Source organism: Miniopterus schreibersii (assembly GCF_964146895.1).
Source record: "Miniopterus schreibersii genome assembly, chromosome: 12".
NCBI classification, from domain to species: Eukaryota; Metazoa; Chordata; class Mammalia; order Chiroptera; family Miniopteridae; genus Miniopterus; species Miniopterus schreibersii.
Window position 1 is genome coordinate 34,165,104 of NC_138112.1, and position 16,592 is coordinate 34,181,695.

The following is a 16,592-nucleotide window of genomic DNA, read 5'->3' on the forward strand; positions in this document are numbered from 1 at the left end:
AACATAAATTAATTAGCAGTTATATTTTTAAAGCAGAGCATTAAAAATATGTATCTGCGTGTATGTGTCAGAAATGGTGGTAGTTGATAAGCTGAGTAAAAAGATCCTAAAGAAACCCAAAATAATTTGGTATTCTTTCAGATGAAGATGAGCACATCCCTCCAACAAACTGGTATAAAAAATCAAATGGTGGCCCTGGCCTGTGTGGCTCAGTTGGTTGGGCATCTTCCTGGGCACTGAAAGATTGCCAGTTCGATTCCCAGTCAGGGCACATGCCCAGGTTTTGGGCTCCATCCCCAGTAGCGGGTATGCAGGAGGCAACCAATCCATGTTTTGCTCTAGCATTGATGTTTTCCTCTCTCTCCCCCTCCCTTCCTCTCTCTCTAAAAAAGCAATAAGAACTAAAAAAATTTTAAAAATCAAATGGTGAAACCTAATCTAAAGTCTAACTCTACTTTTAAAATAGATATTAATTAGCACCTGAATGAACTCATGACAGAACATATGACTAAGACTAGAGCAATGAGTTTTTCCATTGAGAGGGAATTTCAAATAGAAATCATCTTTTAAAACAAAAACACACCTTTTTTTCAGAGAATTTGAAACTTACCAAATCAATGGGATAAATGTAGGAAAGCTCAGATAGTAACTGCCTGCAACGAATTGTCAACTGAGCATTAGTCTTCAGAAAGAGTTCTCTAATGAGGAGAGAGAAAAAAGTATATCTGCTAAAAAAAAAATGCTTACATGCTTTCAAACATTTATTTCCACATAATTAACACAGAAAAAGATTACACAGTCTACATACAGTAGGCCACAGAAACTTAGCAGTAGAGGCAAGAATAGTACCTAACATTAGTTCTGACCTATCTCCAAATACTATCAATTAAGCTAACTAGATACATCCTGAGGCCTATTGTGTGTGTGTCCAGCATCACGCTAAGAAATGTAAAGGGTACAAGTCAACATTGACTGAGCACCTACTACTATATGCCAGGAGCGTTACAAATGGCTTTATTTAATTATTATAACAACACTATTAGATTGATATTATTATATCTATTTTACAAACAAGGAAACATGATGTAAAGAGGACAAGTAAGGTAACCGACGCCTCATTTAATCTGATGCTATTTGATTTCAGGAAATATCCATATGGTAGCTCCTGAAGAAAGTATTTTCTTTTCACTTACAACTACATGTTACAACTACCTAAAAAAAACACCTGCTGCCATGTTAGAAAAATAATGTCAGAAAAAGAACAAACAAGCAAAAAGCTGTGGCATGAGATGATGCAGCTCCTCTTTTGATCTACATAAGAAACATAAACAACAGATAAAATACCTACAGAACAAATTACCTGCTCAACTGTGTTAACAATTTAAGAAAAAAGGAATTTAGAAGAAGCCGCAGGTCAAAATGGATTGTAAACGTCGTTATATAACGCAAACCGCCCTGAAGACGCACAGAGATCTAGTTCTGCTTTCCCAGTGAGCCGGGCAAAGGGTAACTTCCCAGAGCCTTGCTTTCCTATCTGCAAACTGAGAGGATTAGACTAGATGAAACCCAAGGTTCTTTCTAGGTCTAACATTTTTGAATCCTCAATTGCTAAGGTTTTTTAAAGAAAAATGCAGGATGAAACGACTTTCCAGAAAAAAAATGAGTAAGGATGAGCGAAAGAAAAGCAACAAATTAAGCATGTGTTGGAAAAAATAAAAGAGAAAAAACATTAGCACTTGTTAAGTGAATGTTATGGAATGACTGAAATTAGCTACAGTTATATAGCACCAATTTACTGAAGGTCATTTGAAAGTTAGTAAAACAATCACCATGGGCTCCTAAAAAGAGAGAAAGATATGGTAAAGATAGTATTTTAAGGGAGTTCTGACAGCAACGTGGGGGGTAAACTGGAAACATGGGGAGCCAATGCCAGAAAGATGATAATCTAGGAGCTGTAGAGGTAATCAAATGAGCTAACACTAAACATGAGTAAATCTAAAGAAATGACAAGAAAAAACTACAAACTACGCTAAATTTTGATGACAGGAAAAGGAGACTCAAACACCACATCATGGTGCTGTAGCCTTGAAAACTAGAACAGTTCTCGTTTCTGACTATGACTATACACTAGGGGCTCTAATAACTGCCTCTAGCACAGTGCACGACACACAGTAAGTGCTTAATAAGCATTTGCTGAATAAATGAATATGGGACTGAGGTGTGTGGGATATAAATTAATAACAGCAACTTTTAATGAATCCTACTTTTCCAAATCCTATCCTCAAAGTAAATTCGACACACGACAATTATTCTCAGAGTTTCATTTACCTTTTCGCAGTACACTCCTTCCTCAGCTCATTTAGGGATTCCTTCTGGAGTTGAAGCTTAAGGTGCTCAGTTGAAAATGTACTTCCTAGAGAGAGATGGAAGAAGACAATTCCAGATGTAATCGTGCAGACAGAGATGCTCAACCACAACCATACAGGCAAAGCCCAGTCACCTGACTGTGAGAGGGAAATAAAGAGTTAAAAGGTAAAGTGGGTCGGGTAGCGGTCTTCCAGGGGGTTGAACTGGAATAAATTTCCCTATTGGTTTAATTTTTACAGAAGTCCAGCCTCTAGCAGGCACCAGAGAGTAAGAGTCTAAGATTCCCAGCGTACAGATTTCTGGATTGCTGACCAATAAACCCTGGTGAGATTTCAAAATTCAAACAACTTCATTTTTGTAAAAAGTGGCTAAGGACTCTGGGCGTTAATGATGATTAACTAAAGGTTCGTCAATTGTAACAATGTACCACTCTGATGGGGGATACTGACAATGGGGAGGCTGTGCACATGTGGGGGCCAAGGTATATGAGAATTCTCTGTACCTTTTGCTCAATTTTGCTATCAACCTAAAACTGCTCTAAAAAATAAAGTTCATTTTTTTAAAAAGTGGTTAATTTCATTTCAACCAAAAATGCTATATAACAATATTACTAAAATATAAAAAGCAGAAAAAATTACCTGTATTTGACTACTACAATATAGTTCATAATATAAACAGTTTTTAAGAACTTTCATGTTATTCATAAGTAGTTTTAGTTACAATCACAGTGTGCAGGGAACGTACATTCTGATTTTTCCGTATTACGTCACAAGCATTTTTACATATTGACAGTAGTCTTGAGTTATGATGTTTAATGTCTGTGTAAACTTCACTCCATGGATGTGAATTATATGAATATTCCCCATTTTGATACTCCATACCTTAATCCCATTACAGGACACTTCATTTCTTTTGTGTTTGCTTTAGCACTGCAATGATTAATATTTGTGTTTATATGCCTGATTTTTTTGGTATTTATATAAACTTTTGGAACTTCCATTTCTATTTATGTGATCATAAAATTCTTTGGCATCTTCCTACTCTAAGAAAATGGGAGTCTTACATTTTTGACAATCCAGGCCTGATAATTCCAGCAGTCCTGAAGCACAGAGAAACAGTCTTAGATCCTGAATAACACTAAGCTCTAGATCTCACAAAGTTTAGTTTGATGAACTCTGATCCAGTAGGAAAGGGTGCCCTAAATGCTTTTGTATATCTCCTATAGGGAGGAACAAGAAAGAGATTAATTGAGCCAAGTAGTTTACCTGAGCAATAAATTTACCAACCTAGGTAACTTTATCAACTTATTTCTAAGCATCCTACTCTTCTTTCTCAACTGTACTTAAATGACCTTAAGTAAATTGGTAGCTCTGCCCCCAAAATAGAACTTAATCAAGGAATACTATTTATCTTCTTTAGCCCCAATGTAATTCCTCCCCAAATCTTCATCAATGATTTCAGAAGACATTTAGATTGACAGCCTGCACCCCCCAACCATCTACTTCCTACCAGAATGCACAGGAATTCTTCTGCCACTGCAGAAATTTGCAATAACCTTCTTCACAGGTAAACTAGGCTGCCTCAACTCTAACGCTGCTGGTGACACCACAAATAGGGAAAAGGCAGATCTGGGCTTCAAAATGCAAATGTATACACCCTCCTCAGTTCTGAAGGCTCTTGAGAATGTATTACATGACCAAAAGAGGGGAGAGAAAAAACCTTGCAGAGTGAAGAAAGGAAAATTAAATTTTAATAATATATTAGCCAGCTAACATATAGGGTAAAATATTAACAATAGGTAAATTGGGATGAAGATTATAGGTGATGTCTGTACTCTTCTTATTCTTGTAATTTCTCTGTAAGTCCACGATGATTTCCAAATAAAAAGAATAGATCCAAACCCAGAAAGGGGTCATCTGAGAGGCTATGGTTTTCCACAGGCTTTAGAATGCACACTGGCACCATCTCTCCAAAACCTATCAGGTTCAATTTTCTGTCAAAAGGTATACACTTCATTGGTGACGAGTGGGCTCTGGAACAAAACTGAGTTTGGTTTAGGATCATACAGAGAAGAGCTAAGTATTTGAAGATACCTCAAAAAACTTAACCTAAGTTTTCCAAAAGTCCCATCAGAGGAGTAATAACACTGAGGCAATGATGTGCTCAGTCTCGTTAAATGTTGTTCAGATTATATATCACCAGCCTGAATACTACACAATTGCTGTTGTGTCCTTCTAAGAATAACGCTGCTGGTGGAAATCGGGTTCTTTCATGGTTCTCAAGGAAAGCATTCCTAGAGACCCACTTAGTGGGAAGTTGTGACATAAGATTTATTTGGGTGGAGACAGAAGGCTGTTCCCAGGTTTCCGATGTCTCATCTCCATCTGTCTCACCTTGGGAAAAGTTCAATCTTGTCTTCATCAAGTCCAGAAATAGGGGCAATGTCTAGAGATTCTGTGCATGTCAAAGTTTAGTCCGGTTCCTGGCTGTGCTCCAGCCAGCTGGAACTGCTATATCCAGTACCCAGGCTCGGCTTGAAGACTGCTTGAAGTCCACCCAGCCACCAGCCAGCCACACTGCTGCTGCTAGGGCCACAAGGCTGCTATGGAGACAGCATGTGAACAAATCAGGTAAGCTGTTACCAAGAGAGAGCTTCTTTGTTAAACTGGGATTATATTATCTCAGGCTTGGAAAGGGTCAGGCTTTTCTTCAAGTTAACCAATCAACTTCCCAAACTTTCATGGAGTTCTGATGGGCCCACCCACTAAACCAATCTATTTCCTAGATCTTCCGTGTTGCTTATCCCATGTGATACTTTCCCCAGGCTAGACAGACAGGCCTCTATGGTTGCCATCTTGGCTCCACATGCCTCATAGAAGCACCTCCCCCTATTGTCTGGGCCAGTGAACCCGGAGACTGAAAAGGAGGCCTCCCAATATGGGAGAGGGAGGGAAGGGTTAATCTCTTTTGCTGGGCAGTGCTGCAGTCCCCTGGGGTTTGTAAAGCTGAAGCTTCCTGGTTAAGCAGGCTTGGCTCCCTAGTTGATTATGCTTAATAATGTCTGATTTCCTTTGCTCCCTTCCTTTACTATTTAGCTACCTATGCTAACAATATCACATACACAATCATTGATGTCCATCTTTAAGACCATGCATATGTCCTGCTTCTCATCTAAATTTCTACCCAGATTTAACATTGATTGGTGTCTTCTGCTTGAATCAATCTTTACTATGGTTGCAAAAAAATAACATTCCAACTCCAGTACTCCTTCCATATTTATTAGTTAGTACTCAGCACTCTTCTCTAAGAAAGAGACCTCCCTTCTCCATCAGCAATCTTTTATCAATATGGAACCATGAATTCCATTTTTCAATGATTTATAATTCATTACTGTATATAATTATTTTAGTACTCAAGTGGTCCCAGATTTGGCCAGTGAAACTCTCTTCAGCCTTGCTCCAGTGTCCTTCTGAAACGCTACCATTGTGTTATTCAAAATACTACCTATCATTTTAATTTCTATAGGATCTGTAGTGATGTTTCCTCTCTCATTCCTGACCTTTTCACTACACTGTAATACCTTTTTTTTAATCCTCACCCGAGGACATGTTTTTATTGATTATATATATAAAGGGGAGATGGGGAGCTCTACTGTTATATTCATACATATTTAGAATTGTTATGCCTTTTCGTGAAGTGACTTTTTCACCACATTGTGATATCTTTTTTTTTTTAATCCTTACCCGAGGACATATTTTTATTTGAGAGAGAGAGAGAGAGAGAGAGAGAGAAAGAAAGAAACAATGATCAGGTGCCTCCCTCACCTGCCCCAACCAGGGATCAAACTGAAACCTAGGTATATGTCCCGACCAGAAACCGAACCCACAACCTTTTTGATGTACGGGATGACGCTCCAACCAGTTGTGTGGAGCTGTCTTTATTGTAGGTAGTACTTTTTTTTTTTTTTTAATCTTTACTCAAGAATATGTTTTAGAGAGAGGAAGGCGGAGGGAGAGACACACAGAGAGAAACATCAATGTGAGAGAAGCATCAATTGGTTGCCTCCCATATGCACCCTGACAGAGGAATCAATCCCGAAACCTGGGTATGTGCTCTGATTAGGAACTGAACCCACAACCTTTTGGTGTTACAGGACGATGCTCCAACCAACTAAGCCACCCAGCCAGGGCAATAATACTCTTTATTTAGCAGTCTACTATGCCTGATAGTTATAGGGTGAAGCAAAAGTAGGTTTACAGCTGTTCTTACAGAAAATACAATAATTAATAAATAATAATACAAAAATAAACTGTTTCACGTACTCACAACTATAATACTACTTTTGCCCCACTCTGTATATAGCCACTTCAGCCTTTTGATTAGTATTTGCATGGTGTACTTTTTCCATTCTTTTGCCTTTAATCTAATTTATGTCTTTATATTGAAAGTGGTTTTCTTTTAGATAGCATTGTTAGGCCTCTTTTTATATAAAATCTGAACCTCTATTTTTTAATTGAGGTATTTACACCATTTACACTTAACATAATCACTGATATGTTTAAAGCCTACCATTTTGCTAGTTGTTTTCTATATGTTTCATCTATTCTTTGTTGCTTTATCCCAATTTTTTATGCTTTTGGATTGAGTCTGTTTCTTTGTGTGTTTTTTTAATGATTCCCTCTTCCTTCCTAGTGGCTTATTCTTACAATTTATAAACTATAAACTCTGGGGCAACCACTAAAAAGGTAAGAGGACATATTTTTATTTATTTGAGAGAGAAAGAGAGAGAGACAGAGAGACAGAGAGAGAGAGAGGAAGAGAGAGAGAGACAAACTTTAATAAAGTCTACCTTCAAATATTATACCATTCATATAGTGTAAAAACCCAAAAATAATACACCCCTAATTCTTAACTTCCCCACTCTTCAAATTCTTCATACATCTTACTTCATGCATGTTATAACCCCAAAACATTGCTATGTGTACATTTAAAAATCAACTGTCTTTTAGAGCAATGAAAAATAAAAAAATGCCTTTATAATATCTTCATTTCAACCATTTCCAGAAATCTTCATTTTTTTGTATGTGTAGAGCCATGTCTCTGTCTGGTATTACATTTCTTCCCCTGCAGAGTTTCTTTTAACATTTATTGAGGTGTAGGAGAGCTAATAATGAATTATCTTAGTTTTATCTTAAAGAGTCTCTTTGATTTCAGTTTGGATAATTTCTATGACCTATCTTCATGTTCAATGATTCTTTCCTCAGTTATGTCAAATCTACTAATGAGTCTGTTAAAAGCATTGTTATCTCTGGCACTGTATTTTTTTATTTATAGCCTGTCCATTAGACTCTTTCTTATAGTTTCCATCTCTCAGCTGAAACTTACCATACATGTGTATATACTATCCACATTTCCACAAAAGCCTGAAGCACATTAATCAGTCATTTTAAATTCCTTCTTTGATAGTCCCAACATCTGAGTCATTTCTGAGTCTTTTACTATTTAATTTCTTCTCTTGACATTTTGTTGGGAGGGGGGGGTTGCTGGTTTTTTTGTTTTGCTTTTCTTGTCTCAAAACTTCTGATTCAATCCTGAACATCAACTGCAGTACAACAAAAAAGAGGGCATGCTTCTTCTATGTTTAATTTGGGGTTTGAGTCAATACAGTCAGGTATTGAGCTATATCTGGGCCTTTTATTACTGCCACTGTTACCTTCAGTGTATCACAACCTTCAAATTTCCTCTAACTTTTCCTTTTGAGGGTGGTAGTGGTGGAGGGGGTGGTTTGCTGGAGGCTTTTTCTCAATGATGCTGTTCTACCCTCAGATTTAGGTGTTCCCTGTACCTATGTAAGGGTGTCTCACCATGCTCTTGCCTCTCCTAAAGTGGTTAACTACTATGACTTGTTATTTTGTGCTTTCTAGCCTGGAAGGGGAGATGAGTAGGGAGTTTGTCTGCTGCCCTTATCAAGCCAGGCTTACCCTATGTCCCTGCATTATCTAGGTAGGGCTTTCTCAGTAATATTCTCCTTCTCCTATGGATAGGAGATTTCTAATAGTTTAGATCCAACACAGTTTCCTACCCCATCCCCAAGGACAGTGGCTTTTTCCTTTTTCTTCCTCCAGTCAATAGGTTTTCACCTATGCCCTGGAGACAGCAGGGTTTGCAGGCACTTCCCCAGAGGCTTAATGCTTTTGTTCTTAATGAAGAAGGGTATGACTTTCTTGTAACAGCATCTACTTCCCTCCTCTAGACCTACACCACCAAGGGAGACTTTCTACAATTTTCTGCCATACCTCCAATCTTTCTTGTGAACATATGAGTTAGGTCCATGCAGAATAAACTGCAAGCAAGTGTGAATTGCCTTATATCTGCTACAGTATCATAGCAGCCCACAATAGTGATTAGCAATTTGTTAAAAACTGCAGCTAAATTATTTTACCTTTTATACAGTGGCCCCAACTTTCTCTCATGCTCTACGAGTGGTGAATCAGCCCTCACATCCTGCCTCTCCTTATATATGACGGTCTTTATTTACATATCGGGTAACTTGGTTGCCCAGCAATATTGGTTCTCTGATAGATTCAAGAAGAGTTATAATTTTGTACATCATTTAGCTTTCTCTTGTTGTTAGGATGGAAGCAAAGCTCCTCCCACCTTTCTACATCCTAGGCAGAAGCTGGAAATCAAATCTGAGGATGTTAATTTGAGGGTTTTAAAGCCCTTCTCTGTTCTTTGTATTTTCTTTTGGGTCAGCTCTTCTGTTTGTTCAATTTGGTCTCATTCATACTCAAATATATGATGACCTTTGTTTTTCCTCAAATATATGATGACCCTTGTTTTTTCCTTCAAACTCATTAATACATGATTAGGTTGATTAGTATAAGTGGTTAGTGTAGGTTTCCTTTGACACTATAAAGATTTATTTATAGTGCCAGCTCAAGTGTAAGTGGGCAGGTCCTATTGACAATTAGGCTTTCCTTAAGGGTATATATGTTGCGAGAAGGTAGTACCTTTACTTTAAATCATCACAACTATCAAACAAGAAAACTTGACTTTGGGATTGTATAACTTTAGGGTATTTCACTCCTAAGTAGAGCTGCCTTTCATGTTTTCCCTCTGGGTGGGTTGTAAAAGTCTACAGAAAGGCTCTGCTCCACCTTTCTATGCCAAACACTCATACCATGGGACCTAACCAGGTCAAGAATCCATTATATTTAGAAAGCAAATGGAGCAAATGTTATAGGAAGTTAATCTGAATTCCTAGAGGAAAGACAATGGGGCAGTAGGCCTAGCTTCCCTAATTATTGCTCCACCATTCCTCCTCAATTCCAAGTTGAGGCCTCTGAGAGCTCTACCAGAAACCACCCCCCTGCAGCATTTTCCATTTGTGTTCTAGGCTGTAGTTTCTCTCTACTCTAGTTTATTCGTCATACAATCCTATCTTCTTTGTGTCTTTGAGAACTGTGTCAAAATCTTTGCTGTTCTGATGGCACCTTCTTTTATTTTCACCATCACCACAGATTTACTCTTTACGCACATTTCTTTACTATCCTATCAATGGGTCATTGAGGGGGAGGGAAAGCAAATGCATGTGCTTTGTTTACAATACTCCAAAATTGCTTTCTCAAATGTTTGGCCCTGCATACACCAATGTTCCACTCTCAGATGGCCCCTCTGTTCAGCAAGAATTCAAATTAGGCACTTGAATTTTAATAACCAACGTCAATTCTGTTTCCTGTAAATCTAGCAAATATGAATTTTGCTTCCATCAATAAAACAAAACACAGACTCTTTAGCCTCTCTCTCACCAGAGAGTCTGGTCTCAGACTGGCCAATGGCCAGCCCCTGTCAAAAATTACAGTTAAAACCAATAAACTGTCATTCTTCTGGGTTTTCTACATCAAGTCAGATGACCAAAAAGCAATATACTTCAACTATTTTAGTTTCCCTCCCTGCAGAAATGCCTTTTCTCTACTATGATTTATGATGTTGCCTTTCTCAAGGGTTAATAGATATTTCTTGCTGTAACTTTTGCAAAATTGCAATTGACTGTATTTCATTATGATATTTAATATCTAGCACACAAGAAACTGTAGTAAATTCCTCTCAGAATTTAGTGCCAAGAGAAGATTTTTTTCTCCCTAAAGAACTGATATACTTCCTTATAACAGGCAACGAGAAGCAAATGATACTTTTCATAACTCTGCACAATTGGCTCAACAGCTATGAAGGTCAGAGCTAATTTTAGTGCTAACATACAACAGACAGATCCTATGGGAGGCAGTGTACTGTACTGAAAAGCCCATCAATTTAGGAAATCGTAAAGATCTGGGTTAAAATTCTACCTATGCTACTTTCAGGACTCTAGGCAAGTCTCAGCTTCTCTGAACTTCATCTTCCTCACCTGTAAAATGGGGTAATTTCCTTTTATTCAATATTTGCATCTCAACCTACCCCCCATGAAGCTCCAAGGGGGCAGAGAAAACTACATAACTGGCTCACTCACTTTACTTTAAAAATAACCACAAAACACAAATAGGCATACTGTCCAGCAATTCTACAATTTCCTCATTAGTTAGCTTTCCCAGTCTTAGAGGTGACTACTCCATTCATTACCCAAATCCTAAACCTCCCCTAAGTCCAGTACCTAACTGCCTGACCTCACACTATCCCGAAACAAGAGGGCTCTCAGTCCTGCCTACTACCCAGTACGGAACCCGCCTGACCTGTGCGTTTTCTGAGCCGCCTCCTCCTGGTCAGTAGATAAGCAAGTACCTTCATTTAAGCTTCGGATTCCTTCTCATCACAACCCCATCTCATACTACTTTCTTCCTAACAGGTTATGTTCCAGGGACAGCAGTCTTGTTCCTGTTCTACAGTCCAGACCATTCCTATGCCCCAGCCTTTTTACTTCTGCTCCCTCTGTTTGTACTCCAGAAACTCTCATCACTTAACACCAAGCTCCTCAAACAAACCTTTTCTGAGCAATCTCTGTAAAAACGGTCTCCCCCAGTTAGCTCCTCTCACTGCAGCTTGTTTCTAGTACTTGCCACAATCTGACATTTATTTGTTCGATTCGTATTGACTATCTCACCCACTAAGTAAGTATCCAAAACTGGAAGTCTTAATTCTCCCCTCTTCCATCTTTACCCCAATATCTGCTTCTCCTCTAGTATTTGTCTTGACTAATGGAAACTATCCTAAACCCTGCTCTCCCTCTCTCCTCAAATCCACTAACCCATTAACAGTAGAGTCTACCATCCAAATATCTTTTGAACCTAAACATTCCCTCCTCCCTTTACATTCCCAACCTATTTAGATTTTAATTGTGTATTGCTTAGATTACTGTAATAACTTCCTAAATGGCAATTTTCTATCTTCAACTTCTTAAAAGAGAACTTTCTAAAATATACATCTAATCTCCATTGTAGTCATCAAGACAATCTATATTGCAGTCATCAAGACAGTCCTATCTACTTTTTGTCTTTGAAAATTTTGCTTAAGTTATTTCAACAGATCTTCAAACCTTTCTACATAAACTTCCTTTATAATCAGGTCATTCATTACCTCTCTAGGCTCTCCTATGGACCTTGACTCAAATGTATCCTTAGTTGAAGCTTTACTGGAATTACCTGCAATGCTCTAATCTACTTCTATGTCCTTGTATAAAGGCCTCCCTCTACCTGGGAAGTCTTACCTTCTCCCTTACCTAGCTATCTACTAGATATTCTTTTAGGTTCAGCCCCCATCACCCCGTTTTTACCGGGTATTCTGATTTTCAGATGCTAATCTTCTGTATTCTATAGCACCCTCTACACAGCTCTGTCATAGAGTAAATCACACTTGTCATTCTGTTTCTAACATCTTACACAGTGCCTGGTTGTGTGCATGTGTTCCACAAGAGATGAATGGAAGAAGTGAAGGTGCGCACCAGCACACACGCACATGCCCGGCGCTCTCCCTATTTCCTTTACGTGCCCAATGATCTCTTTTTCCTCCTATGCTGAACCATCTAACTGCAAATGTTTTTTGTAAATGCCACTTCTAATGTTTTTGGGGAGTAAGAAGAGAAAAAAATGATGATAAACCAAAGTAAAATTCCGTTAGGTGGTTTATTTCTACACATTTGTACCTTCCACTGCAAAAGGAGGGGTTAAAATATGATAAATCTGACTTTCCCACAATTTAGTCAAGTCATTACTGGAATAGATCATTACAAATATATGAAAAATGAATCATTCTGAGAAGAAAGTCTGAGGTTTACTGAGGACCCACAGTTACCCTCACAACCACCAAGCTGTCTGGCTTTTACTGCCTTTCATAAGCTGCATGCAGTACCAATAGCTGAAAGCAAAGAAACTTTAATAGCATAAATTCCAGGGGAAAACTGTCCACAGGTCCCAAAACTTTTGAAAGACAGATATTAAAATTTTTGAAGGCAGTCTGTTTAGGAATTTCTGTCAGATAGCTACAAAAAAATCGGAACACACACAGATTAATAAAATTTAAATTTTACCACCATTTCAAATAAATATATCTTGACTTATAAAATCTGTGAGGTGTAATTTTTCAATCTGTGACCTTATGACCTAAAAGAAGAAAATTATTACATAGTAACTTCATAAGATATCTTTATAACTTCAAATAAAAACCTAGGACCTTTGACAGAAACTTTAAATACCCATTTAAATATACTATGTGATTCTTCTTTTATTTGAGATGCAGGCTAAAAGAGCAGAATAATTTATTGACCAAGTCAGAAGCTAATTAAATAGAACAAATCCGATATATAGTTCACCTTAATTATTAGACTTTACTATAAAATGACGAAATCATAACTGCTGGGGACGTCATATAAAACATTTCTTATTTTGGCAATAAAAAAAAAATCAAAACTTTTAATTCACTGGAATTACCAAGAGGAATTCTTTCCCCAAATCTGAGCAATGAAATCTTACCTCTTTTATACACAATGTCACTAAAACAATGTATTTGTTTTTGTGCTTGCTTACCAAAACGAATTAAAGAATATAGCTAGTTACAGAATTCCAAAAGATGGGTCCCATCAAATGGCTTTCCAGTTAACAAATGACATCTATTGACACACTTGGGTCAGAGAATTTTTTTTTTTTTAATCTTTCATTGCTGGGAAATATATCATTGGTATCAAACTTTGAAAACTAAAGAGATTCATAAAAAAGGTGAACAGATCCCCATCTTTTCTGCCCCTATCCTTCTGAGACAACTAGAATCTCAAAGCTATAAGAAATCTTGACTATTTAATTCAAAATTTTGTTTGGTTTGTTTGTAAAGAGGAAATACGTCCAAAAAAGTTGTGACTTGTCTAAGGACAGACCGAGAGAATGGCGGATCTTTAATTCCAATCACTTAATTAAGATGTGACGGAATAAAAGAAATCACTGGGGAAACTCATTTCACCTATCCTGTTATAAAAAGGAATACCAGAGAACAAAGTTCTCCAGGCCAAATGGAAAACCAGCAAACCATCAGTTTATCTGCCAGAATAATGATACTGTGTTCAGCAGAAATAAGACTGGCTTTGGAATCAAAGAAACCTAAATCTGAATTTGGATCTGTTACTTATTTGTGTGACCTTGGGAAATGTCTCTGAGTCTCAGTTCTTTTACCCCAGGAAAAGGGGTAAAAATTATTATCTCTAGGACTGTCTTAAGAATTAAATGATATACCTACCATAAGTGAAATATCTGACATATTACATAATCTTGATAAAATTTATCTGCTTCAAAGGACTTATGCAGGATTCAAATAAATGTATTTTGCAAGATTTTTGATAGTATGAAACAGTGAGAAAAGCAGAGAATTTGGAGTCAAAAAGTCTGGATCTGCATCTCAACTTTGTTTCTGTCTGTCATAGCTGGCCAAGTCACTTACTTTCTCAGTATCTCATGTAAAATGAAGGTAACACTATTTGCCATACTTTGCTTTCAGGAATGCTTAAAGGATCAAATATGGTAATCTCTGTGTAAGCGCTTTTAACTGTAAAGTACTACATATGTTATTGTTACTATCAAGAAACTAATTGCATTAAAAAGTAGCTTCTTCCTACAAAGATTAGGGGATTCTGCCTTTAAAGAGTTAGTGTCACTCCCCAGGCATCACTGAGGAGTTCTTGAATTTTATCAACATTTATAAAATGTATTTAGGCTCTACTGAACACATTTCCTCAAGATCAGTTTCATACCATTTTCTAAATCAAATTTCAAGCAAACTAATTTAAATAGAGTGGTGCTGCTTCTCAAAGACTTGGGGGTTAAGTTAGGGCAAAAGGTCCTGTAAACCAACATATAATTATTTAATGGAAAGGTTATCTGACTTGAGACACTAATGAGGAGAAATCTGTTTTTTATTAAACAGCATAAGTTAAACTACTAATATCTGCCAGAAATGAAAATATATACATTAATAAACATTAATACTGAAAAGATCAGCTCATGACCCAGCTGGAAGTTGCTGTAGACCACAAGTTGAGAATCAGTGCCTTTGAGATATGGGAATGGGAAACGTATGGGTATGGAGTAACGAGGCCCCTCAGAGTAATGTGGCCACTCAGCAGCATGGATAAAAATTATCTTTTTTGCTCTTTCCAATAAATCATCCTGCTGCAATGAATTTTTATAAACAAAAATATAAAATATATAACAAGCACCTGGTTTCTTCCAAATGTTTACACAAATTAATCCCTATGGCACTATTACAAACTGCTATCCTTACCGCACAGATGTGTAAAAAGATGCAGAAGTAATTCCTTTATGGTCATTCAGAAAAATCAGTAGCAAAGACTGAGTATCATATATTACTGACTTTGTATCCTAAGCGAGCAGTTGGGCTAAGAACCAAGTGCCTAGATTTGCACCAAGAGCCAAGGAGAAGTCTTAATATGTAAGAAGTCACTGATAATATTCACATTAGCAAATCATTTCACTACTGCCTAGCAAACACACATCAAAGCAAGTGAAAAATACATTTGTCTCCTGCATGTTACCAATACCAGGGACTCAAGTGCTTTTAAAATATTTTAACTTGGCTAAAGATTCATTAAATACTAGATTTAATTATAAATATAACTGATTTACAATGTAAATAAATAACCAGAGGAAGAGCTGCAGCTGCAGGACCATTACCCTAACATTAACAACTACTAGTTTGTCCCTAAAACTTTTGGGGAATTTTTCTTTGCACATATAATAAAATAAATACTACTGAAAAAAATCAATTGTATTTCTAAATATCAGTGAAGAGTAGAAAAATAAAATTTAAACATGTTTACAATAGTATCATAAAACATCAAAAAATAGAAATAAATTCAATAAAGCATGGGAAACACCCATGTACTAAAGTTAGTATGGTTTACAAAGAAGATCTAATAAAGGCATATACCACTCTCTGGTTTTAGAAGACTCGCTGTAAAGATATCTATATCCTCCGATTGTATTGATAAATATATTAAAGGTAGACCCACTGAAAAGCCTTCCAAGATTTTCTCTTCTGTGCAGAAATTCATAGGAAAGCAGAAAAGGACAATAATAACGAAAGTGACCTTGAAGGACGGCAAAGCGGGAGAACTTTGATGCCAAGATCAATTATAATGAGAGAAATTAAAACACTGAGGAAATGGCCAAAGAAAAGAAAAATGGGTCAAATGCACCAGGACAGAGGGTCCTGTAACAGACATGCAAGTGTATGGTCAGGTGACATTTATGACAAAAGTGAAACTGCTGTGCCACAGAGAAAGGAAGGTCTTCAATAAATGGTGCTGGGTAAACCAACTATATGAAAAAAATGAATCTTGACTCTTACCTTACATCATACACAAAATATCAATCCCTGATGAATTATAGATATAAATGTGAAAAGTATAATAGTGAAACATTTCAGAGGAAACACAGGGGAACAACTTTTTGTCATTAAAGTGGGCAAATATTTCCTAAACTGGTCACAAAAAGCCTTAAATATATAAAAAAATAGACTAATAAAATGGAACTTCAGTTTATATAAAGGTATCATTAAAGAATGAATTAGCAAGCCACAGAATGGGAGAATATACATTTACTGCATATTTCAAACAAAGAGCCCTTCTCCATTATATATGCAGAGCTCCTACCAAAGAAATTGTCAAGCCAATAAAAAAATGGGCAAAAGATTTCAACAGGTACTTCACAAAGGAGTGGATCCCAATCAGG

General features: G+C 37.0%; 1 protein-coding gene across 3 annotated transcripts in view; it reads right to left on the bottom strand.

Moving 5' to 3' along the window:
• Positions 1–16,592, bottom strand: part of UVRAG (UV radiation resistance associated) — a 242,905-nt gene that overhangs the window by 114,140 nt on the left and 112,173 nt on the right. For all 3 annotated transcript variants that reach the window (XM_081154782.1, XM_081154783.1, XM_081154784.1), the window contains 2 exons: positions 2,329–2,413; positions 611–698 (listed from right to left, as the gene is read on the bottom strand). In XM_081154782.1, the coding sequence (XP_081010908.1) occupies positions 611–698; positions 2,329–2,413 (173 nt within the window). The remainder of the gene's footprint in view (positions 1–610; positions 699–2,328; positions 2,414–16,592) is intronic.